The 26,804-nt window shown below is 37.3% G+C and overlaps 1 protein-coding gene and 1 pseudogene across 7 annotated transcripts in view; one reads left to right on the forward strand and one right to left on the reverse strand.

The window, feature by feature from the left end:
• Positions 1–26,804, forward strand: part of RALGAPA1 (Ral GTPase activating protein catalytic subunit alpha 1) — a 221,418-nt gene that overhangs the window by 20,937 nt on the left and 173,677 nt on the right. For all 6 annotated transcript variants that reach the window (XM_079912214.1, XM_079912215.1, XM_079912219.1 and 3 more), the window contains exons 2-3: positions 24,447–24,557; positions 25,114–25,163. In XM_079912214.1, coding sequence (XP_079768340.1) covers positions 24,447–24,557; positions 25,114–25,163 — 161 coding nt within the window. The remainder of the gene's footprint in view (positions 1–24,446; positions 24,558–25,113; positions 25,164–26,804) is intronic.
• On the reverse strand, positions 6,268–8,223 carry LOC307181603 (lysine-rich nucleolar protein 1-like; annotated as a pseudogene). Its single transcript has one exon. The product of its transcript is annotated as a lysine-rich nucleolar protein 1-like (transcript).

The following is a 26,804-nucleotide window of genomic DNA, read 5'->3' on the forward strand; positions in this document are numbered from 1 at the left end:
ATATAGTGCTTTGCTAGGTTTTGGGCAACTGCAAAGGAATAAAGAAGTTGATGGTATAGTAAGAGAGTCATGTCAAATATGAAACATGTTATGAGTGTTAAAGACAGAGGATCATATATAAATGGGAGGCCTTGGAGAAAGCTTCATGAAGCTGGGTCGTTTGAGGTGTGCCTTGAAAGATTATTAGAATTTCAGTAGATAGAAGTAGAAGAAGAGCAGTTTGGGGGAAGGTAATGATAAGAGCACAGCTATGAATGCAGGAATGTTGAAGGCAGTGGTCTTCCAAGCTTTTAAAAAATAAAGATATCAGGCCTCACCCTAGAAATTACGATTTAATGGCAAGGTGAATAGAAAGGATTGAGTATGTGGGAGATAATGTGGGGAGATGATTTATGAGATTTGGTAACCAGGTTTTAATGAGAATTTAGGAAGTAGAGATTATGCCACTTCTCTGACTATATCATTCTACCTTTTGAAATCATGTTTTATTGGTGAATTCATTGCAGGAACAGATTTCTCACCTCCCGTACCAGTATCAAGGCTACTCAGTCTATACATCAAAACCTCTGCATCATTCCTTCCCAGTCAGTACTACTCTTACTCAAAATGTAGCCTGCAGACTGGTGCTAGTTTACCGGCTGTTTATTACAGGTCTGTAACATGTTAAGTGCAGAAATTGAGGTGTTGAGAAGCTTATCTCAATTTGATAATGCTGTGACATCCAATCGTGTGATTAAGGACTTGTCTCGTTGAATAGAGTATAGACCATTCTAGGTGCTTTTCACTTTATTTTCTAGTAATTTATTGTAAGCTTTGGTTTGTGTTGAATTGGAATTTAAAAAATTAAAAAAAACTGTCCCTTTATAGATAATTTGAGAAGCATGGTCTATACAGTGTTTAAAATTAACTTCTCCCATTCTAACTCATTCTGCTTTTATCCTCTGTTGTTTTAAAGTATATTTTCTTTTCCTAGTGTAATAGTATTTACTTCCCCTTACTCATTTTAAAATATGCATATGTTTAACTATTTTCAGTATTCAGAAGGATGCCTTTGAGTTTAGGGATATGAATTGAGAAACTATTTTCTATTTTGGAGGTATAGAACTGAATCCAGAACATTAGTAGTACTGTATTTTGATTGCTTTCCTATTGTCTGACTACTCAATTAAAAAAACAAAGAAGACATTATTTTATATAATAGTTGTATATTAGGAGCTGGCTAATCTTTGGCTCTGTAAAAGTGAAGGTGGTACATTTGCTTGAAGTAAACATCTCTAATTGGTGATATAACAGTTTGCAATTTCTAGATTTAGGAAAAAAATATTTTTTCAGTCTGATTTCCATTAATTCTATTTCTTTTCAGATTAATTCTTTTCAGACTAGCCAAGAAGTTCTAGCTTTCAGATTTAGTTAGTCAGATAGGGTCTGGCAGATCTCACAAATCGGGATGTCAAGGAGTTGAATATTAGGCTGGCTAAAAGAGATAGATCAGTAAAACAGAAACCTACACCCATTAGTAGTCACTCCCCATTTCCCCTTACTCTCTAACCCTGGCAACCATTAATTTACTTCTATCTCTATGTATTTGACCACTCTAGATGTTTCATATAAATGGAATCACAAAATATGTGGTTTTTGTGTCTGGCTTCTTTCACTTAATGATGTTTTCAAGGTTCATCACTGTTTTAGCATGTAACAGTATTTCATCTCTTTTTATGGCTTAATAATAACTATGGATATACAATATTTTATTTATCAGTTGATGGCCATTTGGGTTGTTTCCACTTTTTTACTGTTATGAAGAATGATATGAACATTTGTGTGGTCATATGTTTTCAATTCTTGGGTATATACTGTTGTAGGAGTTGAATTGCTGGGTAATATGTTAATTCCATATTTACCTTTTTGAGGAATTGCCAAACCATTTCCAAAGTAGCTGCATAATTTATATTCCACCAGCAATGTATGAAGGCATTGTAATTTCCGAACACTTGTTACTGTCTGTCTTTCTGGGTATAGTCATCATAGTGGATGGGTAGTGGTATCACATTTTGATTTTGATTTGCATTTCCCTGATGGCTAATGAGGTTGAGTATCTTTTCGTGTGCTTATTAACCATTTGTATACCTCCTTTGGAGAAATGTCTATTCAAATCCTTTCCCTATTTTTAATTGGGTTACTGTTTCTTTTGTCAGATATACAATTTGCAAATATTTTCTCTTATTCTGTAGATTGTCTTTTCACTTTTTTTGTAGTGCCCTTTAAGGCAAAACAATTCTGAGTTTTGATGAAGTCCAGTTTATTTTTTATTGTTTCTTGTGAGTTTGGTGTCATATCTAAGAAACAGTTGACTAGTCCAAGATCATGTTTTCTTCTAAGAGTTTTATAGTTTTAGCTTTTACAATTAGGGCTTTGGTCCATTTTGAGTTAATTTTTGTATATGGTATGAGGTAGTGATCCTGCTTCATTCTTTTGCATATTGATATTCAGTTGTCACAGCACCATTTGTTGAAAAAACTGTTTTTCCCCTGTTGAGTTGTCTTAATACCCTTGTTTAAAATCATTTGACCATCAGTGTAAGAGTTTATTTCTGGACTCTCAACTTTATTCCACTCATCTGTATGTTTATCCTTATAGCAGCACCACCCTATCTTGATCGCTGTAATTTGTAGTAAGCTTAGAAACTGGAAAGTGTCAGTTTTCCAGCTTTGTTCTTCTTTTTCTTCTCTTTTTTTCAGTTGACGTATTATGGTATTATTGATACATAACATTATGTTAGTTTCAGGTGTACAACATGATTTGATATTTGTATAGTTGATGTTTGTCACCAGATACATAATTACAACATTTTTCTTTTCTTGTGGTGACAACTTTTAAGATCTATTCTTAGCACTTCTCAAATGTAATACAGTATTAACTGTAGTCACACATGCTGTACATTCCCCATGACTTATTTATTTTATAACTGGAAGCTGGTACCTTTTGATGTTCTTCTTTTTCAAGATTGTTTTGATTATTCTGGGTCCCCTGTGTTTTCCTATGAATTTTAGGATCAGCTTTTCAATTTCGACAAAAGAGCCACTTGGGATTTTGATAGAGGTTGCATTTAATCTTTAGATATATTTGGGAGAATATTGCTATCTTAACAATATTGTGTCTTCCTATCTATGAACATAGAATGTCTTTCAGTTAGTTTAGATCTTCTTTAGTCTCTTTCACTGATGTTTTATAGTTTTCAGGGTACAAATCTTACATTTCTTTTGTTAGATTTATTTCCAAGTATTTTATTCTTTTCATGCTTTGTAAATGAAGTTGTTTCCTTAATTTCACTTTGAATTATTCATTGGTGGTGGGTAAAAAGGCAATTGATTTTGTATATTCATCTTGTATTCTTCAACCTAGCTGAACTTGTTTATTAACTTGTATAGATTTCTGTGTGTGTATTCCTTAGAATTTTTTATATACAAAATCATACCATTTGTGAATAGAGATGTAATGCTTCTCACTTTATAGTGTATATGGTTTTTATTTATTTTCATGTCTAATTTCTTTGGCTAGAACTTCCTGTACAGTGTTGAATAAAAGTGGCAAAAGCAGACATCCTTGTCTTGTTCATGTTTTTAAGGGTAGAACTTTTGGTCTTTTACCAGTCAGTATGAAGTTAGGTGTGGGTTTTTCATAGATGCCCTTCATCAGTTTGAGGACATTACTTTTTATTCCTAACTTTTTGAGTTTCTTTATCATTAAGGGAAGTTGACTATCGTCAAGTACTTTTTCTGTGTCTGTTGAGACTATCACGTAGGTTTTGACCTTTTTATTAATATGGTGTATTGCATTGATTGATTTTTGTATGTTGAACTGACCTTGCATTCTGGGATAAATCCTACTTGGTCATTATGTATAATTCTTTTAATATATTGCCATATTCAGTTTTCCAGTATTCTGTTGAGGATTTTTGTGTCTTTATTCATAAGGAATATGGGTCTGTAGTTTTCTTTTCTTGTAATGTTTTTGTCTGATTTTGGAATGAGGGTAATACTGGCCTCACTGATACAGTTTGAAAGTGTTCTCTTCTTTATTCTTTGGAAGAGTTGATAGAATTCACCTATGAAGCCATTTGGGCCTGGACTTTTCTTTGAGGTCAGTTTTCTTTATTACTCAGTCCTTCTTTTTACTTTTTATAGATCTATTCAGATTTTCTATTTCTTCTTGGGTCAGTTTTGGTAGTTCATTTTATGTCTTTTCTTTGAATTTGTCCATTCCATATAGGTTACCTAACTTGCTAACAATAAATGCTCATAGTATCCCCTTAAGATATTTTCTATTACTGTAAGATTGGTAGTAATGTTCTCTTTTCCAGATTAGTAATTTGAATCATATCTCTCTTTATATTGGATAGTCTAGCCAAAGATTTATCAATGTTGTTATCTTTTCAAAGAACTAATTTTGGTTTCATTGATTCCTTGGTATTGTTTTTCTTTTCTCTATTTTACTTATCTCCATTCTAATCTTTATTATTTCCTTTCTTCCGCATGCTTTTGCTTTTTGTTTTCTAGTTTTTTAAAGTGGAACATTAGGTTATTGATTTTGAGACCTGCATCAAGGTGTTTATTAAAGCTATAAATTTACCTCTAAGCACTGTTTTAGTGGGGTGCCATATATTTGGTATGTTGTTTTTTCATTTACAGGTCAAAGTGTTTTTTACAGTGGATTTGAGTTACTATCTAGAATCCTTTCATTTCATCTTGATGGACTCACTTTAGTAATTTTTATAGGGCAGACCTGTTAGCAACAAATTCTCTCAGTTTTGGTGTACCTAGGGATGCCTTAATTTTACCTTAATTTTTGAGGACAGTTTTGCTGGGTATAGAATTCCTGGTTGCCAGGTGTTTTCTTTAAGCTCATTGACTATGTCATCTCAGTGACTTCTGGCCTTCCTGTTTTCTGATGACAAATCAGATATTTTTCTTAGTGAGGCTTTCTTGTTAAGTGATGTGTTGCTTCTCTCTTGGTGCTCTCAAGATTCTTTTTGTTGTTATCTTTTGACAGTTTTGTTATGATGTGCTTAGATACGGGTCTCTGAGTTTATTCTACTTCTAATTTATTGAGTTTCTTAAATGTCCACATAAATGTTTTTCATGAAACTTGGAAAAATTTCAGCCATTATTTCTTGAAATTTTTCTGTCTCTTTCTCTCTTTTCTCTCCTGGGTCTCCTGTTGTATGTGTATTGCTGCATTTGATGGTGACTCAGAAGTCTCTGAGGCTCTGTTCATTTTTCTTCATTATTGTTAAATTCTGTTCATGAGACTGGATAATCTCAACTAACTTAATCTTTTGAGTTTGCTAATTTTTTTATTTTGCCAGTTCAGATGTGCTATTGAGCTTTTAGTGAACTTTTCATTTTGTATTGTACTTTTAAACTCTTTTTTTTTTTTTTTTGCGGTACGCGGGCCTCTCACGGTTGTGGCCTCTCCCGTTGCGGAGCACAGGCTCTGGACACGCAGGCTCAGCGGCCATGGCTCACGGGCCCAGCCGCTCCGTGGCATGTGGGATCCTCCCAGACCGGGGCACGAACCCGTGTCCCTTGTATCGGCAGGTGGACTCTCAACCACTGTGCCACCAGGGAAGCCCTAAACTCTTTTTTTTAAACATAATTTCTACCTCATTATTGATATCCTCTCCTTGATGAGGTGCCATTCTCACACTTTCCTTTAGTTCTTTAGACATGGTTTCCTTTATTTTTTGGAACATATTTAAAACAGATGATAGTGTTTGCCTAGTAGATCTAATGTTTGTTCTTCCTCAGGGACAGTTTCTATTGACTGATCTTTCTCCTGTACATGGGGCATGCTTTTGTTTTGTTTTGGTCATAGTCAGTTGATTTGTTACAAAGGTGCCTAGGCAATTCAACTGAGAATTGAAAATGTTTTTAACATCAAAACAAACAATGCTAGAAATATTGGACAGCTGATAACAAGGAACAAATTATTGATACATGCAACAATATAGATAAATCTCAAAATGGTTATGCTAAGTGAAAGAAGCCAGTTTAAAACACAGTAGGGCTTCCCTGGTGGTGCAGTGGTTGAGGGTCCACCTGCCGATGCAGGGGACACGGGTTCGTGCCCCTGTCCGGGAAGATCCCACATGCCACGGAGCAGCTGGGCCCGTGACCCATGGCCACTGAGCCTGCACGTCCGGAGCCTGTGCTCTGCAACGGGAGAGGCCCGCGTACCGCAAAAAAAAAAAAAAAAAAAGAGTAAATATTCTATAATCCCAATTATATACAAATTCTAGAAAATGCAAGCTACTTCATAGTGACAGAGTAGTAGTGGTTATCTGGGGATGGGGAAGGAAGGGATGGATTACAAAGGGGCACAAGGAAACTTTTGCAAATCATGGGTATGTTCATTACCTTAATCGTTGCTGGTTTCCTGGATGCATACATATGTCAAAACTCATCAAATTGTTCACCTTAAATATGTGCAGATTATTGTATGTCAATTATATTTATATAAAGCTGCGAAAGGCAAAAAAAAAATGCTCCTGAGTGGAGGCGAGGAGGTGGTCACGCGTGGGTCAGGCAGAGCACGTGTCCTCTTCTCCCCCTGCAGCAGTTACGAGGAGGACAGCCTCAGCCTGGGATTCTGAAGGACCAGAAAGCCCTTCAGCCAAAGTCGTGGCATGAAGTGTTGGAGACCACGGGCTCCCTGCTGCTGGAGGTGTGGCAGAGGCTGGCCTGGTGGCCTTTGGAGTCCCTAACGCCTCTGGGACCAGGATCTTGTGGCTTGGCAGTAGGCGAGTGTGCATCTAGGGGAGGGAAGATGCACTGGAGGGATGAGGACCAGGCCGCACCTGGCCTATGTGTGCGTTGTCCTTGTTGCCTTTCTTTTCCAACACCACCTCCAAGTCCGTGTTGTGCTCCTCATCCCAAGGTTCTCCTCCTATTCTGCTCTCCTGCCTCTTCTTCCTCTTCAGAGCTGGCTCCTCAATGTCTGCCTGCTCTGCTTTTTTCTTGGACTTCATTTTCTTCTTCACAGGAGCCTTGGGGCCATCTCCTGTTGGGATGTATTCTGGAGCTTCAACTTTGACTGGCTTCTTTTTACTTTCTTTCCTAGGGCTGCTCAACCCGGACCTGGAGAGCTCAGGGTGCCCCAGGAGGGGTATCTCCCTCCTGGTGGATTTTCTTTTTCTCCTTCATCTTCATGTTGCTTCATCTTCACGTTGTGTTCCCTGGGGCTCCCCTACTTCTGTTTCTGTCCTGAGGCTGCCTGCTCCCAGATGCCATCTTTCCCAACTGAGCAAGTGTACAAAGCATCCCTGGCCTCTCAGAACCAAGGGTCCCTGGCTGAGAAGGCTGTAGCTTCCTGGGCCTTTTTCTCCTTCTTGTGTTTTTTGAGCTTCTTGCCAGCTGTGGTTACCTCCTCGACCTGCATGGGGTCTGGGGAGGTCTTCACCCTCAAGCCAGGGGACATGGACTTCCTCTTCTCCCCACTGAGTGACTTGGATGGACCAAGTGCCTGCTTCCTGCGGCTGGGTGACAGCTCAGTCCGTCCAGCATGTAACGTGGCCTCAGGTTCTAGGGGCTCCTCACAGGGCTATGACAGTTCTTTTTCTTCACTAGAGGCATTTTGGGTGCCTGCTCTTGGACCACATTCTTCGAGGGTGGTATGGCTCTTGTGGGACAAACCTCTCTGAAGTAATTGTCACTATTTAAAACCTAGTATTGAGTCTCTGGTTCTTTGACTACCTTCTTTTTCTTCTTTTTCTCTGGGAGCCCAAGGCCCAGGTCTCCTTTCTGAGTCTTAGTGATCATTCCCAAAGGCCAAACTTCCCTGCCTCCACGTGAGAGCTGGGGCATACTTTCCTTTTTTTTTTTTTTTTAATTTATTTATATTTACTTATCTATTTTTGGCTGCTTGGGTCTTCATTGCTGCACGCAGGCTTTCTCTAGTTGCGATGAGTGGGGGCTCCTCTTTGTTGCGGTGCATGGGCTTCTCGTTGCAGTGGCTTCTCTCTGCAGAGCCCAGGCTCTAGGTATGTGGCTTCAGTAGTTGTGGCACGTGGGCTCAGTGGTTGTGGCTCGCAGGCTGTAGAGCGCAGGCGCAGCAGTTGTGGTGCACGGGCTTAGTTGCACCACGGCAGGGGCATACTTTCTTATTTCTTTGTGTGTCTTGTAATTTTGTTGAAAAACTGACATTTTAAATAATACAGCAACTCTGGAAACCACTTTCTCCCTCTCCCCCAGGGTTTGTTGTTTCTGTTGTTATTGTTGCTGTGTGATTCTTTAATGACTTTCCTGAACTATGTGCAGTGTATTTTCTTTCTCCTATGTGACCACCACATTCTTTACTCGTTCAACTTAGTGGTCAGCTAATGCCTGCACGCATACTTCCTTACAAGCCTGGAGTCAGTAAGTTTCCTAGTCTTTGCGAAGGAGCTCTCTGTGTGTATTGGGACATACTGTCAGTATTCAAGAAACCGTTTACAATACTTTTTTAGCCTTCACATCTTTCTTGTGTAACCTCAAGATCAGACAGAGGTGAAAGTTTAAATCTTTTTCCAGACTTTCCTTAGTATGCTTGCAGCTCAGCTCATGGCTTTCTATACTCCCCTTAATATGTCGTAGCTCTTTAAAGTTCCCTATGGATAGCACATTCTCTATATTTTTCCTTTTAAGTTTTTTTTTGGTTAGTTGTTTGCCTCATCAGTGATTGCTGCCTCAGGCAGCTGTGGTGTTAAATAATTGCCACTGATTGTTTTCCACAAATGTCTCCAGGGGAAAAGCTGTTGCCGTGTGTGAGTTCTGAGTTACTCAAATAAAGACAAGCTTTGCAAGCTGGATTTTCGAAGGAGCAGCTAGATAAGTCAAATAATGACATTTCTCTTAGAGTGAAGCTTTGAAAGAACTCCAATTCTGTTCTGACTCCTCTAGTGACCCATAGGCTGCTGTTTCTCACTTTGATCCTGGGCTGTTGGTTTTTAAGGCTGCTATGGAGATGAGGATGGGGAATGGGAACACAGTAAGTTTGAAATGCCACAGAGCTAACTGTTCTTATTGAGATTCATCCATTTTTCTTGAAAAAATGTGCTTGATTGTTGCGAGCTTTTGATTAATTTCCAGGTCTATGAAAAGGTTGACTTTTACTGTTTTTGCTTTTGTTTAGCTGTTTTTAATGGAGGAAAAGATTTTCAGAGTTCCTTATTCCACTAACTCGCTGATATTACCTACTTATAACTTGCTTTTTAAACTATACTTAATGTTTTTCAGTTTTATTAAAATGTTCTTTTATGAATATTTTTAGTGGCTGCCTATTCATTTGTATGGATGTATCATAATTTAGTTTCTTACTGTGTAGTGGGTAGTGGACAGATATTAGGAAGTTAGGGAAGAAAAATAGGACTTGTATATCATGTGAAGGAACCCAGGCTTATCCTGTTTACAGTGGGAAATGCCTTAAGTATTTTAAGCTGATGAGTGATACCGGTAGTTGGACTCAGGTTTGGTAAATTATTCTGGTAGCAATATGTGGAGGACGGATAAAAAGTGGCCTTCAAATGGTGTGAGATTAGGTAGGAGGCTACTAATAAAATTCAGGCAAGAGGTCATGAAGTAGCAAACTAAAAATTTTCACTATCCTAAAACTTCAGAGTATCTATCTCAGCCTCTACAGGACTGTGTAGCTTTCAAATAATTCTTTAAAAATACCGTTCTTTCAGAATGAATTTGATTAAAATTGGCCACAAGGTTATATTATGCTTTGGTGTACTGCCTGAAGTGTAGCTAATATGGTGGTGTTGATTGAGGGATCAGAAAAGCTGATTTGGAATTGTTTAATAGCTTTGTGTGACCTGGACTTGTTACCTAACTTCTCTCAGGCTTAATTTCCTCAGAAAGTGGAAATAATATACCTATTTCAAAAATGTATTCGTGGAGGGCTTCCCTGGTGGCGCAGTGGTTGAGAGTCCGCCTGCTGATGCAGGGGACACGGGTTCGTACCCCGGTCCGGGAGGATCCCACATGCCACGGAGCAGCTAGGCCCGTGAGCCATGGCCTCTGACCCTGCGCATCCGGAGCCTGTGCTCTGCGACGGGAGAGGCCACAACAGTGAGAGGCCCGCATATCGGAAAAAAAAAAAAATATATATATATATTCATGGAGAATGAAAAAGATATGTTTGTGTAACTGTAAAAGTGCTATCTATGCAAATGTAAACTATTAAGTAAACATAAGTGATTATAACTGTTTGCCTTATCTTTATGTCTCTATGCTTCTGGTATGTTTGATAAAACAGAATTGATGTTGCTCTTAAATCAGACATTGTATCTTTGTTTATAAGATTATCTTTTTCACTGTATCTCCTCATTTCCTCTGTGCCTATGTCGAATCTTTGAAAGCAAGAGAATAATTTTTATTTTACTTTGTGTTTAAGGGTTTTTTTATGTCACTAATAATTTTTATTATATATTGAAATAATATTTTTGATATATTGGTTAAATATAATATATTCAAATTAATTTCATCTGTTTCCTCTACCTTTTTCTCTTCTTTTTTTTAACATCTTTATTGGAGTATAATTGCTTTACAATGGTGTGTTAGTTTCTGCTGTATAACAAAGGGAATCAGCTGTACGTATACATATGTCCCTGTATCCCCTCCCTCTTGCATCTCCCTCCCATCCTCCCTATCCCACCCCTTTAGGTGGTCACAAAGCACCGAGCTGATCTCCCTGTACTATGTGGATGCTTCCCACTAGCTATCTGTTTTACATTTGTTAGTGTATATATGTCCATGCCAACCTCTCACTTTGTCCCAGCTTACCCTTTCCCCTCCCCATGTCCTCAAGTCCATTCTCTATGTCTGCGTCTTTATTCTCATCCTGCCCCTAGGTTCTTAGAACCATTTTTTTTTTCTTTTTAGATTCCATATATATGTGTTAGCATACGGTATTTATTTTCTCTTTCTGACTTACTTCACTCTATATGACAGACTCTACGTCCATCCACCTCACTACAGATAACTCAATTTCGCTTCTTTTTATGGCTAATATTCCACTGTATAAATGTGCCACATGTTCTTTATCCATTCATCTGTCATGGACACTTAGGTTGCTTCCATGTTCTGACTATTGTAAATAGTGCTGCAGTGAACATTGTGGTACATGACTCTTTGAATTATGGTTTTCTGAAGGTATGTGCCCACTAGTGGGATTGCTGGGTCATCTGGTAGCTCTAGTTTTAGTTTTTTAAGGAACCTCCATACTATTCTCCATAGTGGCTGTATCAATTTACATTCCCAGCAACAGTGCAAGAGGGTTCCCTTTTCTCCACACCTTTTCCAGCATTTATTGTTTGTAGACTTTTGGATGATGGCCATTCTGAGTGGTGTGAGGTGATACCGCATTGTAGTTTTGATTTGCATTTCTCTACTGCTCACTGATGTTAAGCATCCTTTTATATGTTTGTTGGCAATCTGTATATCTTCTTTGGAGAAATGTCTTTTTAGGTCTTTTGCCTATTTTTGGAGTGGGTCGTTTGTTTTTTGATATTGAGCTGCATGAGCTGCTTGTATATTTTGGAGATTAATCCTTTGTCAGTTGCTTCATTTGCAACTATTTTCTCCCATTCTGAGGGTTGTTTCTTCATCTTGTTTATGTTTTCCTTTGCTGTACAAAAGCTTTTAAGTTTCATTAGGTCCCATTTGTTTATTTTTGTTTTCATTTCCATTTCTTTAAGAGTGGGTCAAAAGGGATCTTGCTGTGATTTATGTCAAATAGTGTTCTTCCTATGTTTTCCTCTAAGACTTTGAAAGTGTCTGGCCTTACATTTAGGTCTTTAGTTCATTTTGAGTTTATTTTTGTGTATGGTGTTAGGGAGTGTTCTGATTTCATTCTTTTACATGTAGCTGTCCAGTTTTCCCAGCACCACTTATTGAAGGGGCTGCCTTTCTCCATTGTATATTGTCACCTGCTTTATCAAAGATAAGGTGACCATATGCGCATGGGTTTATCTCTGGGCTTTCTGTCCTGTTCCATTGATCTAAATTTCTGTTTTTGTGGCAATACCATACTGTCTGGCTTACTGTAGCTTTGTAGTATAGTCTGAAGTCCGGGAGCCTAATTCCTCTAGCTCCATTTTTCTTTCTCAAGATTGCTTTGGCTATTCAGGGTGTTCTGTGTTTCCATTCAAATTGTGAAATTTTTTGTTCTAGTTCTTGAAAAATGCCATTGGTAGTTTGATAGGGATTGCACTGAATCTGTAGACTGCTTTGGGTATATAGTCATTTTCAAAATGTTGATTCCTCCAATCCAAGAACATGGTATATTTCTCCATCTATTTGTATCATCTTTAATTTCTTTCATCAGTGTCTTATAGTTTACCGCATACAGGTCTTTTGTCTCCGTAGGTAGGTTTATTGCTAGGTATTTGATTCTTTTTGTTGCAGTGGTACATGGGAGTGTTTCCTTAATTTCTCTCTCAGATTTTTGATCATTAGTGTATAGGAATGCAAGAGATTTCTGCGTGTTATTTTTGTATCCTACTTTACCAGATTCATTGATTAGCTCTAGTAGTTTTATGGTAGCATCTTTAGGATTCTCTATGTATAGTATCATGTCATCTGCAAACAGTGACAGCTTTACTTCTTCTTTTCCGATTTGGATTCCTTTTATTTCTTTTTCTTCTCTGATTGCTGTGGCTAAAACTTCCAAATCTGTGTTGAATAGTAGTGGTGAGAGTGGGCAACCTTGTCTTCTTCCTGATCTTAGTGGAAATGGTTTCAGTTTTTCACCATTGAGGATGATGCTGGCTGTGGCTTTGTTGTGTATGGCCTTTATTATGTTGAGGAAAGTTCCCTCTATGCCTACAAATGGGTGTTGAATTGTGTCGAAAGCTTTCTCTGCATCTATTGAGATGATCATATGGTTTTTCTCCTTCAGTTTGTTAATATTGTTTATCACATTGATTGATTGATTTGTGTATATTGAAGAATCCTTGCATTCCTGGGATAAATCCCACTTGCTCATGGTGTATGATCCTTTTAACTTGCTGTCGAATACTGTTTGCTAGTATTTTGTTGAGGGTTTTTGCATCTATGTTCATCCGTGCTGTTGGCCTGTAGTTTTCTTTCTTTGTGATATCTTTGTCTGGTTTTCGTATCAGGGTGATGGTGGGCTCGTAGAATGAGTTTGGGAGTGTTCCTCCCTCTGCTGTATTTTGGAAGACTTTGAGAAGGCTAGGTGTTAGCTCTTCTCTAAATGTTTGATAGAATTTGCCTGTGAAGCCATCTTGTCCTGGGCTTTCGTTTGTTGGAAGATTTTTAATCCCAGTTTCAATTTCAGTGCTGGTGATTGGTCTGTTCATATTTTCCATTTCTTCCTGGTTCAGTCTCGGAAGGTTGTGCATTTCTGAGAGTTTGTCCATTCCTTCCAGGTTGTCCATTTTATTGGCATATAGTTGCTTGTAGTAATCTCTGATGATCCTTTGTATTTCTGCAGTGTCAGTTGTTACTTCTCCTTTTTCATTTCTAATTCTATTGATTTGTGTCTTCTCCCTTTTTTTCTTGATGAGTCTGGCTAATGGTTTATCAATTTTGTTTATCTTCTCAAAGAACCAGCTTTTAGTTTTATTGATCTTTGCTATTGTTTCCTTCATTTCTTTTTCATTTATTTGTGATCTGATCTTTATGATTTCTTTCCTTCTGCTAACTTTGGGGTGTTTTTGGTCTTCTTTCTCTAATTGCTTTAGGTGTAATGTTAGGTTATTTATTTGAGATGTTTCTTGTTTCCTGAGGTAGGATTGTACTGCTATAAACTTCCCTCTTAGAACTGCTCTGGCTGCATCCCATAGGTTTTCGGTCGTCATGTTTTCATTGTCATTTGTTTCTAGGTATTTTTTGAGTTCCTCTTTGATTTCTTCAGTGATCTCTTGGGTATTAAGTAGTGTATTGTTTAGCCTCCATGTGTTTATATTGTTTACCGATTTTTTCTGTAATTGATATCTAGTCTCATAGCATTGTGGTTGGAAAAGATACTTGATACAATTTCAATTTTCTTAAATTTACCAAGGCTTGATTTGTGACCCAAGCTATAATGTATCCTGGAGAATGTTCCATGAGCACTTGAAAGTGTATTCTGTTGTTTTTGGATGGAATGTCTTATAAATATCAATTAAGTCCATCTTGTTTAATGTATCATTTAAAGCTTGTGTTTCCTTATTTTCATTTTGGATGATCTGTCCATTGGTGAAAGTGGGGTGTTAAAGTCCCCTACTGTGATTGTGTTACTGTCAATTTCCCCTTTTATGGCTGTTAGTATTTGCCTTATGTATTGAGGTGCCTCCTATGTTGGGTTCATACATATTTACAATTGTATCTTCTTCTTGGATTGATCCCTTGATCATTGTGTAGTGTCCTTCTTTGTCTTTTATAATAGTCTTTGTTTTAAAGTCTGTTTTGCCTGATAATGAGAATTGCTACTCCACCTTTCTTTTGATTTCCATTTGCATGGAATATCTTTTTTCCATCGCCTCACTTTCAGTCTGTATGTGTTGCTAGGGCTGAAGTGGGTCTCTTGTAGACAGCATATATATGGGTCTTGTTTTTGTATCCATTCAGCCAGTCTCTGTCTTTTGGTTGGAGCAGTTAATCCATTTACGTTTAAGGTAATTATTGATATATATGTTCCTATTACCATATTCTTAATTGTTTTGTGTTTGTTATTGTAGGTGTTTTCCTTCTCTCATGTTTACTGCCTAGAGAAGTTCCTTTAGCATTTGTTGTTAAGCTGGTTTGGTGGTGCTGAATTCTCTTAGTTTTTGCTTGTCAGTAAAGCTTTTAATTTCTCCATCAAATCTGAATGAGATCCTTGCTGGGTAGAGTAATCTTGGTTGTAGGTTTTTCCCCTTCATCACTTTAAATATGTCCTGCCACTCCCTTCTGGCTTGCAGAGTTAATGCTGAAAGATCAGCTGTTAACCTTATGGGGATTCCCTTGTATGTTATTTGTTGTTTTTCCCTTGCTGCTTTTAATATTTTTTTTTGTATTTAATATTTGATAGTTTGATTAATATGTGTCTTGGTGTGTTTCTCTTTGGATTTATCCTGTGTGGGACTCTGTGCTGCCTGGACGTGATTAACTATTTCCTTTCCCATATTAGGGAAGTTTTCAATTATAATCTCTTCAAGTATTTTCTCAGTCCCTTTCTTTTTATCTTCTTCTTCTGGGATCCCTATAATTCGAATGTTGGTGTTTTTAATGTTGACCCAGAGGTCTCTGAGACTGTCCTCAGTTCTTTTCATTCTTTTTTCTTTATTCTGCTCTGCAGTAGTTAGTTCCACTATTTTATCTTCCAGGTCACTTGTCCATTCTTCTGCCTCAGTTATTCTGCTATTGATTCCTTCTAGAGAATTTTTATTTTCATTTATTGTGTTGTTCACCATTGTTTGTTTGCTCTTTAGTTCTTCTAGTTCCTTGTTAAATGTTTCTTGTATATTCTCCATTCTGTTTCCAAGATTTTGGATCATGTTTACTGTCATTACTCAGAATTGTTTTTCACGTAGACTGCCTATCTCCTCTTCATTTGTTAGGTCTGGTGGGTTTTTACCTTGCTCCTTCATCTGCTGTGTGTTTCTGTGTCTTCTCATTTTGCTTAACTTGCTGTGTTTGGGGTCTCCTTTTCGCAGGCTGCAGGTTCGTAGTTCTTGTTGTTTTTGGTGTCTGTCCGCAGTGGCTAAGGTTGGTTTAGTGAGTTGTGTAGGCTTCCTGGTGGAGGGGACTAGTGCCTGTGTTCTAGTGGATGAGGCTGGATCTTTTGTTTCTGGTGGGCAGGTCCACGTCTGTTGGTGTGTTTTGTGGTGTCTGTGGCCTTATGATTTTAGGCAGCATCTGTGTTAATGGGTGGGGTTCTGTTCCTGTCTTGCTAGTTGTTTGGCATGGGGTGTCCAGCACTACACCTTGGTGGTCGTTGTGTGGAGGTGGGTCTTGGCGTTGAGATGGAGATCTCTGGGAGATTTTTGCCTTTGATATTATGTGGACCTGGGAGGTCTCTTGTGGACCAGTGTCCTGAATTTGGGTCTCCCACCTCAGAGGCACAGCCCTGATGCCTGGCTGGAGCACCAAGGGCCTGTCATCCGCACGGCTCAGAATAAAACGGAGAAAAAAAGAAAGAATGAAGAAGATAAAATAAAAGTTACTAAAATAAAAAATAATTATTAAAAAGAAATTTTTTGTAAGTAATAAAAATTAAGAAAAGGAACAAAAGAAGAGAGTGACCAAACCAGAAAACAAATCCACCAATGATAAGAAGCACTAAACACTATACTAAACAAAAACACCAAAAAACGAAAAACAACGGACAGACAGAACCCTAGGACAAATGGTAAAAGCAAAGCTAAACAGATAAAATCACACACAGGAGGATACACATACACCCTCACAAAAAGAGAAAAACGGAAAAAAAAATATATTTCGTTCCTCCCAAAGTCCACCTCCTGAATTTGGGATGATTCGTTGTCTATTCAGGTATTCCACAGATGCAGGGTACATCAACTTGACTGTTGAGATTTAATCCGCTGCTCCTGAGGTTGCTGGGAGAGATTTCCCTTTCTCTTCTTTGTTTGCACAGCTCCTGGGGTTCAGCTTTGGATTTGGCCCCGCCTCTGCATGTAGGTCGCCTGAGGGTGTCTGTTCTTCGCTCAGACAGGATAGGGTTAAAGGAGCCACTGATTCGGGGGCTCTGGCTCACTCAGGCCGCAGGGAGGGAGGGGTATGGAGTGCGGGGCGAGCCTGCGGCGGCAGAGGCCAGCATGACGTTGCAGCAGTATGAGGTACGCCGTGTGTTCTCCTGGGGAAGTTGTCCCTGGATCACGGGACCCTACCAGTGGCGGGCTGCACAGGCTCCCGGGAGGGGAGGTGTGGATAGTGACCTGTGCTCGCACACAGGCTTCTTGGTGGCTGCAGCAGCTGCCTTAGTGTCTCATGCCCGTCTCTGGGGTCCGCGCTTTTAGCCGCGGCTTGCGCCTGTCTCTGGAGCTCCTTTAAGCAGCGCTCTTAATCCCTCTCCTCGCGCACCAGGAAACAAAGAGGGAAGAAAAAGTCTCTTGCCTCTTCGGCAGCTCCAGACTTTTCCCCAGACTCCCTCCCGGCTAGCTGTGGTGCACTAGCCCCCTTCAGGCTATGTTTATGCAGCCAACCCCTGTCATCTCCCTGGGATCCAACCTCCGAAGCCCGAGCCTCAGCTCCCAGCCCCCGCCCGCCCAGGCGGGTGAGCAGACGAGCCTCTCGGGCTGGTGAGTGCTGGTCGACACTGATTGTGCAGTAATCTCTCCACTTTGCCCTCCGCACCCCTGTTGCTGTGCTCTCCTCCGCGGCCCCGAAGCTCCCCCCTCCGCCACCCGCCGTCTCCGCTCGCGAAGGGCTTTCCTAATGTGTGGAAACCTTCCTTCACAGCTCCCTTCCAGAGATGTAGGTCGTGTCCCTATTCATTTGTCTCTGTTTTTTCTTTTGCCCTACCCAGGTACTTGGGGAGTTTCTTGCTTTTTGGGAAGTCTGAGGTCTTCTGTGAGTGTTCAGTAGGTGTTCTGTAGGAGCGGTTACACATGTAGATGTATTTCTGATGTGTTTGTGGCGAGGAAGGTGATCTCCGCGTCTTAGTCTTCCGCCATGTTGAAGCTTCTCCTCGTGCAGGTGGATTCTTAACCACTGTGCCAGCAGGGAATTCCCTAGTTGTTAATTCTTAATTTTAGTTCGTTTTGGTCAGAGAGCATGGTATGTGCTAAGTTATTCTTGGTTCGTTTTCTATTTAGTTTGTGTCCTTAGTAATTCAGTTTTTAAACTTTTCTTGTTTTTAATATTTACTTATTTATTTATTTACTTTTTTATTTGGCTGTGCCGGGTCTTAGTTGTAGCATTCAGGATCTTTGTTTCTGTGTGCAGGATCTTCCTTGCTGCATGTGGGCTCTTTTTAGTTGTGGCATGTGGGCTTTTTTAGTTGCGCCATGTGAGCTATTAGTTGCGGCACGCGGGACCTAGGTCCCTGACCAGGGATTGAACCCGGCCTCCCTGCTTTGGGAGTGCAGAGTGTTAACCCACTGGACCACCAGGGAAGCCCCTAATAGTTCCGTTTTTATAAATACCCTACTTTTACATGGGAAGACTTATAGTCTCTTGAATTTAGAGTTTTACAGGTAAAGTGCTCATTTTGTTGTTCAAATCTTGTGTATACTTACTACTTACTTCTGTTAAATATGAGACAGATGTGTTAAAAGCTACCACACTATAAATGGGTTTGCTTTTCCTTAGAAATCTATCAGCTTTTGCTGTTTATATCTCTTCATACAAAATTGAAATGAAAGCTTTCTGGTAAATAGAGCCTTTTGTCAAAATACATTGAACTCTTTAATTGTATTAATTCTTGCCTTAATGTTTACTTTTTGTCTCTTTTTGGGCAATCACTGTTGGTATTTTTGGTTAGTATTTGGGTTAAAAATACTTTTCTTAGTAAATACTTTGTAGCTTGACTTTTGTGTGTGTTTTTAAATCCAGTGTGATTACAGCTCTCTCTTAACTGTGGCATTTAATCCATTAACTTTTTTGTAATTACTTGTATATTTATATTGATTTCCGTCATCTCGTTCACTTTTTTGGGGTGCTTTTCTTTACTCATGTCTGTTAGATTGATAAGCTTCTCTATATTCTTTTTCCCTTCTAATGATTAGAAGTTATGCATTGTTGTTATTCTCTTATTGGTAACTCAGAAAACTTCAATAGCATACTAATATTGAAGTCTAGAGTTCATCACTGTTTCTACTGTCCTCTTAAATAAAATAAGATCTTAAAATACTTTCTCCAGCATTTGTTTCATCTTTCACATTATTGCCTATTATTTTACTTCCTCCTTGTTAGTAACCTTTTGCATTAGTACATTTGTTAACAGTCAGTGCTCATTGAGATCTACCCACACATTTTCCAGTCTTAGCTCATCTTGGCTTCTTGCTTCTCACTCTTCCATGTGAGTTTATTTCTATTCGTTCAGAAATCTATCTTTTGTAATTCTTTGAGTGAGAGTTTTTTTAATTTTTTAATTTTTTTTTTTTTTCTTCTGCGGTGTGTGGGCCTCTCACTGTTGTGGCCTCTCCCATTGCGGAGCACAGGCTCCGGACATGCAGGCTCAGCGGCCATGGCTCACGGGCCCAGCTGCTCTGCGGCATGTGGGATCCTCCTGGACCGGGGCACGAACCTGCGTCCCCCGCATCGGCAGGCGGACTCCCAACCACCGCGCCACCAGGGAAGCCCCTGAGTGAGAGTTTTTAAGTGTTAAACTCTATGTTAGAAAATGCCTTTTCTTTATTTTCATGTTCATCTTATTGAACAGTAGTTTAGCTGAATAAGAATTTTATGATGACTATTATTTTCCCTTAGTTCTTTCAGTATAAAATTGCATTGTCTTCTTGCCTCTATTGGGCTGATGAGAAGTCTGTTGTTAGTTCTGATATTTCTGTGTAGGTAACTTTTCTTGGTTGTAATATTTCCATTTTGTTTTTGGAGTTAGGATGTGACCGTGGATTTGTGTTCATCCTGCTTGGGAATCACTGTGCTTTTTCAGTCTGAAGATTTATTTACATATTTCACCAATTTTAGATAGTACTCAGACCTTATTTCTTTGAATATTGCTTACATTTTATCTTTGTTCTTGGGACTTCTCAGGCAGTCTGTTTCCATCTTATTATTTTTCTGTGCTACATTCTGAGTAATAGCATCAGTCTGTCTTCCAACTTACTATTTCTCTGTTTCTTCCTTTTGTCCTCTCTTCCTCCCTTTTCTCAATTTCTTCTCCCTTCTCATATACCCTCCTCTTTACTTAGAACTTGATAATGTGTTGTTTATAATTTTCCAGCCTGTTTGTGTGGTTTTACCGCCCTTCTTTTCTCTTGCACCTTCTTTCTGTTTTCTTCCTACTTTTCCCTTCTACTTCCCCCCTTATTTGTGCTTGACTCCATATTGCTTATATTTTAATACTACATTTTTGTGTTTCTTTTCCCTTACCCATTCTCCCTTCTCCTCATCCTTACTTCCTTCCCATCTCCTTTCCTACATATTTCCCCTTCAACCCCTCCCTGCCTTTATACCACATTCTCACCATCCTCCTCTCCCTCATGACACCTCTTCCTCCATCCCACTTCCTCCTTTCCTACTTACTCTTTTTTTTTTTTTTTTTTTTTTTTGCGGTACACGGGCCTCTCACTGTTGTGGCCTCTCCCGTTGCGGAGCACAGGCTCTGGACGCGCAGGCTCAGTGGCATTGGCTCACGGGCCCAGCCGCTCCAGGACACGAACCCGTGTCCCCTGCATCGGCAGGCGGACTCTCAACCACTGCGCCACCAGGGAAGCCCCCTACTTACTCTCTTTTCTTCACTTCTACTCCTTCTCCTCTTCCTTTTTTTTTTTTGAGCTTGTATTATTTGTTTTTATCCAGCATTTCTGTGTCTCTGCAATTAGAGTTTTTTGTGTTATTCACTGTATTGTTGGATCAGTCCTCATTATTATTGATTATTTTAAGGCAATAATTTGCATTGTTCAGTGCTTTATTATCAGGAGCAGATTACTTGTGATACACTTCACAGATTAGTGTATTATAATGCCATCATTTGAGGAAAAGTTCTAAATGGTGGCTTTTTTTTTTTTATAGATGAGGAAGAAGAATGATGGTATTGCAAAATTTGTTGAATTTTTGGTCATCTAGCGTGGGTTATGTGATAACTTTTCTAGGGAAGTATTTAGTACAGGTGTCTGAAATTTAAGGTCAGGTAAACTAGCCTTCTGAATTTTGTAATTTTTAATTATAGATTTGTTACAGAGCTTAGATGTCTTCAAAAGATGTAGTAGGAAGTACTTAGTAGTAGTAGGAAGTAATTAGCTTCTTGAAGCTTATTCATAAAAAGATCCTAGAGACATCTGAAATTTTATTTGTGAATACTAAATGAAGTCTAGAACTGTTTTGCTACTTAAGGTTAGTATTCCCAAAGGTCTTCAAAGCAGTCCTAAGCCTGAATAAGTTTTTTTAAAACCTCAGAAACTTCAGTCTTAATTTGTGGTTGAAATGTTTATTTGATTTTTTAAAGGAAATACTAATTTACAAACATTACAAATCAAACAGAAGTATTTCTAAAAATGGGGGAAGTTTTTGAATGCTTAAACTTTTTTTAAGTGCCAACCATCAGTTTAGCACTATGCAAAGCACTTCCTCAGATTAAAATTTTGAAAAAATTAGAAAGGTAAAAGAAGCTAAGGCATGCTTTCTGCTCCCAAAGAGCATCCAGTATCTGTAAGAGAATGATACAGTTGGCACTCCATTTTGGAGGGGTGGGTCCACATCCTCAGATTCAACCTACTTTGGATCAAAAATATTCAGGAAAAAAAATTCTGGAGAATTCCAGAAAGCAGAACTTGAATTTGCCGCACCCAGGCAACTATTTACATAGCATTTACATTGTGTCTGGTATTATAAGTAATCTAGAGGTGACGTAAAGTGTGTGGGAGGATGTGCATAGGTTATATGCAAATACTGTGTCATTTTATATAAGGGATTCTCCAATTTTGGCATCTGATGGGTTCCTGGAACCATCACTTGCTGATACCGAGGGACAGTTGTACTAACTAATGTGACATAATTAGGAGCCATGCTGACTAAAAGTACTGGAGGCATTCACAAAAAGAGAAAACATAAAGGGTTTGGGGCATTTTTGGGGGAAAGGTATTGGGTAGAAGTTTTTCCATAATCTCTTTCTTTGTGGATTTCCTTCCTTTTATATTTTCCTTTCTTCTGTGTTACTGTTTTATAGAGAGACTTCTTTTTAAATAAGTGAACCTTCTTATTCTCTTATATCCACCTTTTTTGTGTTTTTTCCAGTTTTCCCCCACTATGTAAATTTTGTGAATTGGTGAACAAAAATGTTTTATAAGAGTTTTTATTTGCTAACTAGTTCATTACAAATAGATACAGAGTAAAAAACAAATTGACCTAATTTTGATGCAGTATTTTTTATTAGCAAGTATGTAGTTTCCAGGCTTTGTGTAACATGCTGTACCATGGGAAGGAAATTGAGAGAGACTATCTTGGCTCCTAAATTTATGTTGCAAAATCTTGAGTTGATTCATGTTTGCTTTTGTTTTGTTTTGACTTTTTTGTTTTGCTTTGTTATTGTTCTCATTTTCTTCTTTCCCCTGGGACATTAGTTTTGTTTGAAACATTAATTTCAGGAATTTCAGCGGTAATTTTAGCAGTCTATTTCATTCTCATTTCATAGTTCTTTGTTACTTCAAACTACTCAGTGGGGAAAACAGAATACTTCTCCTGTTTATCTCAGTATATGTGTTTTATTTTGGTAGTCTCTAAAATATGTTTAACTAGTATTCAATGACAGTTATTCTTATCTTCTTACAGGCAGATAACAGATAAACTACTAGTGTTCTTTTCTTATTTTTCTTATAGATGTATCAATATTACACTGGAAGCTGAATAACATAGAGGTTAAGAGCATGGACACTAAATCCAGACTGTGTGGAGTTTAAATCCATGACTCTGTTTCTTACTAACTGAATCACTTAAACTCTCTATACTTGTTTTCTCATCTTTAGAGTTAGGGATAATAGTAGTACTTATTTCATAGTGTTGTTCTGAGGACTTTAGGAATTAATTTCTATAAAGGACTTAGAAGAGTTTCTGGCATATAGAAAACATTGTTTGTGTTAGCCATTATTATTGTTTTTTCCCCTAGTTCTGTGAAAATGTACACAGATAGTGTTACAGGTAGGAATGGAATCTGGGTGTTCTAATTCCAGTCAAGATGAAGCAGTGCTATTTTGCCTGTCAGTAGGTTATGCAGTCTTTTCCAAGATAAAAATTTCCAAGCTACGAAATGAATACAATAACATTAAAATAATTTATTTGATTAATAATAAAACACATTTGAGTACATATGTGCTCAGCACTGTGCTTAGGTTTTGGAAATACTAAGGTAGACACACTTTCTATCCTAAAGAAACTATAGACTAGTCCTGGAAAAAAGACAAGGAAACACTTGAGACGTAATTACTTCCATGAGAGAGAAATGTAGAGAACACAAGGGAATAGAGAGGAGAGGACATCCATTCCTTCCTTGGGGAGGGCAAAACAAAAGGGAAACAGTCTTGGAAAATTCCATAGATGAGATGTCATTAAAGATTTATGAATATTCATAGGGTAAGATAATACACCAGAGTTTAAAGTGCTGTCTGTATGTTGTTACTATTTAACTTTATTCTGAAATCTTCCATTCAGCCTTAGAGCATTCCAAGAAATTAATTGATGTTTAACTTGAGTTTATCAGCAGTTAGTAGTTTATTCATTTTACTCCCAGGTTCAAAAAAATCTTTGTTCTTCCAGTTGCTTTTTTCAAATTTGTTTATTATAAAAGAGACGTGCTTTTTGTAAAGGAATTTGAGTAGTAGGAAGTATATAAAGTAAAAGTTCTTAATTCCCTTTTCCCCAACTTTCTCACCCCCCCGAAAATAAGCCAAACAATAAAATGCATAAGTACATATACACCTACGATGTAGATATCTTGCTTTAAATAATAAATCCCATTTCCTTAGTTTGCACTTATGATATTTTTTGACATATCAAGGATACTTTTTCTATTTTATTTTTATCAAAATGCTCAAAGCTAGCCGAAATGAATTATTTTTCTGCATCCTATCCTGCTTTCCTCACTTCAATGTCTTTGTTTATGCCGAGAATGTCTTTCTCATTCAAACCCGCCACTTTATGTCCAAAGTCCTTCCTGTCCATAGAGGTCTTTTCAGATAATACATTCTCTGTCAGGCATTTGTTCTTTCCCCACCTTCACCCCTCATTGAGTTTTGAAAGTAATTTTGTGTTAGTACCCAACACTTTCTGCTCTGCATACAGTTAAATGTTCAGTTTCTCTGCCTTGGACTATACTGACAGTTCTTAGAGAACAGTATTACCTGAGTTTTATAATACTTAAGTGCCTGTTTGCAAAGCCTATTGTTAGATATTTAAAGTAAATGTATTTTAGACATGTATTATTACTCTTAGAAATACCGATTTTTAACTGTCTTGGGGGAAAAGTTAGGAGAGCATAGCTGTGAATTGAAAATAGAACTTGACTTCTTTTTTAATGATTTTGGATAAAACTTTCTGAGGCATTGTTTTCTTTTAGTAAACAAAGATTATGATAACCTGATTTGACCAGTTTTTAAAATTAAAATCTTTAAAAGCTAAAGTTGTGAGAACAAGGATATAAATATATAAACACATCTCTTAAATATTTTAATAGAATTCTAAGAGCAGTTCTTTGGCATTTTTGAAGGAAACATGCCACAATAAATACTTGCTGAACATGATATAAATAGTAATCACTAAAAACTGTTTTCATTTATTTTTCAGAGAATGCAGAGTCCATCGATCTTAAACAGTTTTTTGACCAACATTTTTCACATATATATTATGTGTTTTTTGAGAATTTTGTTACCATTGAAGCTAGTCTTAAACAGAAAGGTAAGATGTTAAAATCAGTCTTGGCTTATGTTGATGTTTCAAATAATTGTCATAAACATTCACTTAAAAATATACTCTTGGACATTGGAATTTTAGTATTATTTCACTGCTTTTTGTTAGACAGCTTGTAGAACACCCCTCTCACACTATGGGTTAGTAGTAATATCCTTATTATTTTGAGAAGGCTTAGATTTCTTTTTTCTCTGGTCAGGTTTACTTGTTTTCTCACCTTTGCTCTGCCCTAGGGGCATATGTCAGGTTTGAGCAGTCATTTTCATAAATTCATTTTTAGAGTTCATTTAGAGTTCTCCACAATATATTATGATTTGTTTTTAGACATAAATCTGTAGAATCTAAATTTAGCTGTCTAAAAAGAGTAGAGAGAGATGCTATGATATTGTCTATACATTGAACAGAATATACTTTAAACATTTTATTAAAGAATCAATGAGAAAAAAAACTTCAGTGCTTGAAATATTTTAAGCTTTTTAAGTGGTTGTTGACATTGAGGACAAAATGATAATGTTTAAAATATTTTTCTATAAAAATGTTTTAGGTCACAAGTCTCAAAGGGAGGAATTGGATGCTATACTTTTTATTTTTGAGGTAAGTACCTGCCAATGTAACTTTTTTTCCAAAATTAATTTTTGGAATATACAAAGGAATATATTGAATATTAACAAACACTGTGAATCTACCATGCTTTTCAAAAACTTAATTGCACGTTTTAACCTAAAAATATAACTGACTTAATTCTTAATTATTTTCTGAGGTACACATATTATTTTTAGGTACAGATAAAATTATGTTTTTATGGATTTGATACCACAGTTGGTACAATATTCACTGTGTTTGCAAACATGAAAATTTTAATTTCTGGGAGATTTACACAAATGGAGAATTAAAAAACAACAACAACAAAACATTATTACTTGAGAGGGTAAATTCATAGAACTGTTACATACCTAAGGAGTTTTCTGCTTTAACTGCTTTTCATTGAAAACTTATATAAAATAGTTTTAAATATTTTATAAATTGTTGTTCTACTGCATTTGCTTTGGATTGGGGTGGGACACATTTTTATTGCTAAATAAACAGAAGGAAGCAACAACATTTGATACTCTGCTAAAATTTGTTTCATTTTTGGCACAATGATAAAAATGAGGGACACACATGCTTTTCAAATAACCCCATGCTCTTCATTCTGTCTTTCAAATCAAATAGTGATAGGAGTATTCTGATCTTTATTGAGAATTTTAGAGAACTGGAGAAAGTCAGGATTAGACCTTGTGTCTTGAAAAGCATAGTAAAGAATTTAGAAATCAGTTTCTAAAGATTGAACTATTCTATCTACTGCTAATTAAAGATAATTCACTATTTTTTATGTTGACTATTTTAGTATGGTTTAGAAGAATTGAAGAATTTGATCTCTCTCTTAGTTGCTGAGTTAGTCACAGCTGAAAAAAGAAAGTTTTTTTTTTTTTTTTTAAGAGTTCCAGACAGAAGCAACTGGTGTTGGTACCTGTTCTGCAGTTAATTTTCATTAGTTGTTAACCCTGAGGAATTTGCTTATATTTACCTCCCCAGGTGTTTGCATGAACTGTTTACAAGGGAAATATTAAAACATGAATATTTTGAGAAAGAGTAAAAGTATGTACAGAGAAAGCAAGATGATAATTCCTGGCAAGTGTTCCTTCAGACATTCATGCTTGCCCTATATTCAGGAAACTGAGATGATTGACTAGTTAATAGAAACTCTTTCAGAATATTTCTTCTGTTAAAAAATAATACTTATTTTCCTGTATGTAATATATACTGATCATTTGTTACTTTTTGAACAGAAATGTTTGTAATCAGTCGCTAAATTTCATTAGGAAAAGAGATGTTAGATATAGGATTTTTATCTTTTGGAAAAAATATTTAACCTGTGTGCTGATGTTTTTCTACTTATAATGGGGACAGTAATATCTGACCTCCACCTTTAGAGACTAATGATGATTTTTTAAAAAAATTATAAATAAAATGATTTCCTTTTTCTGGAATAAAAAGCATCATTATGTAATATCAGTATGACATAGGATTTATATTCTGCTTTCTTCTGTGTAGTTAATAGTATACATGATTTCTTTCATCTTTATATGACTGAATAAAAAAGATGAATATATTTAAATTTACATTTTGTATGAGATTAAATCTAAACTATAATAGTGATAATTTAGGAGTACTTTCGAGTGGTTCACAAACTTG

This window comes from Stenella coeruleoalba (assembly GCF_951394435.1).
Source record: "Stenella coeruleoalba genome assembly, chromosome: 2".
Lineage (NCBI taxonomy): Eukaryota > Metazoa > Chordata > Mammalia > Artiodactyla > Delphinidae > Stenella > Stenella coeruleoalba.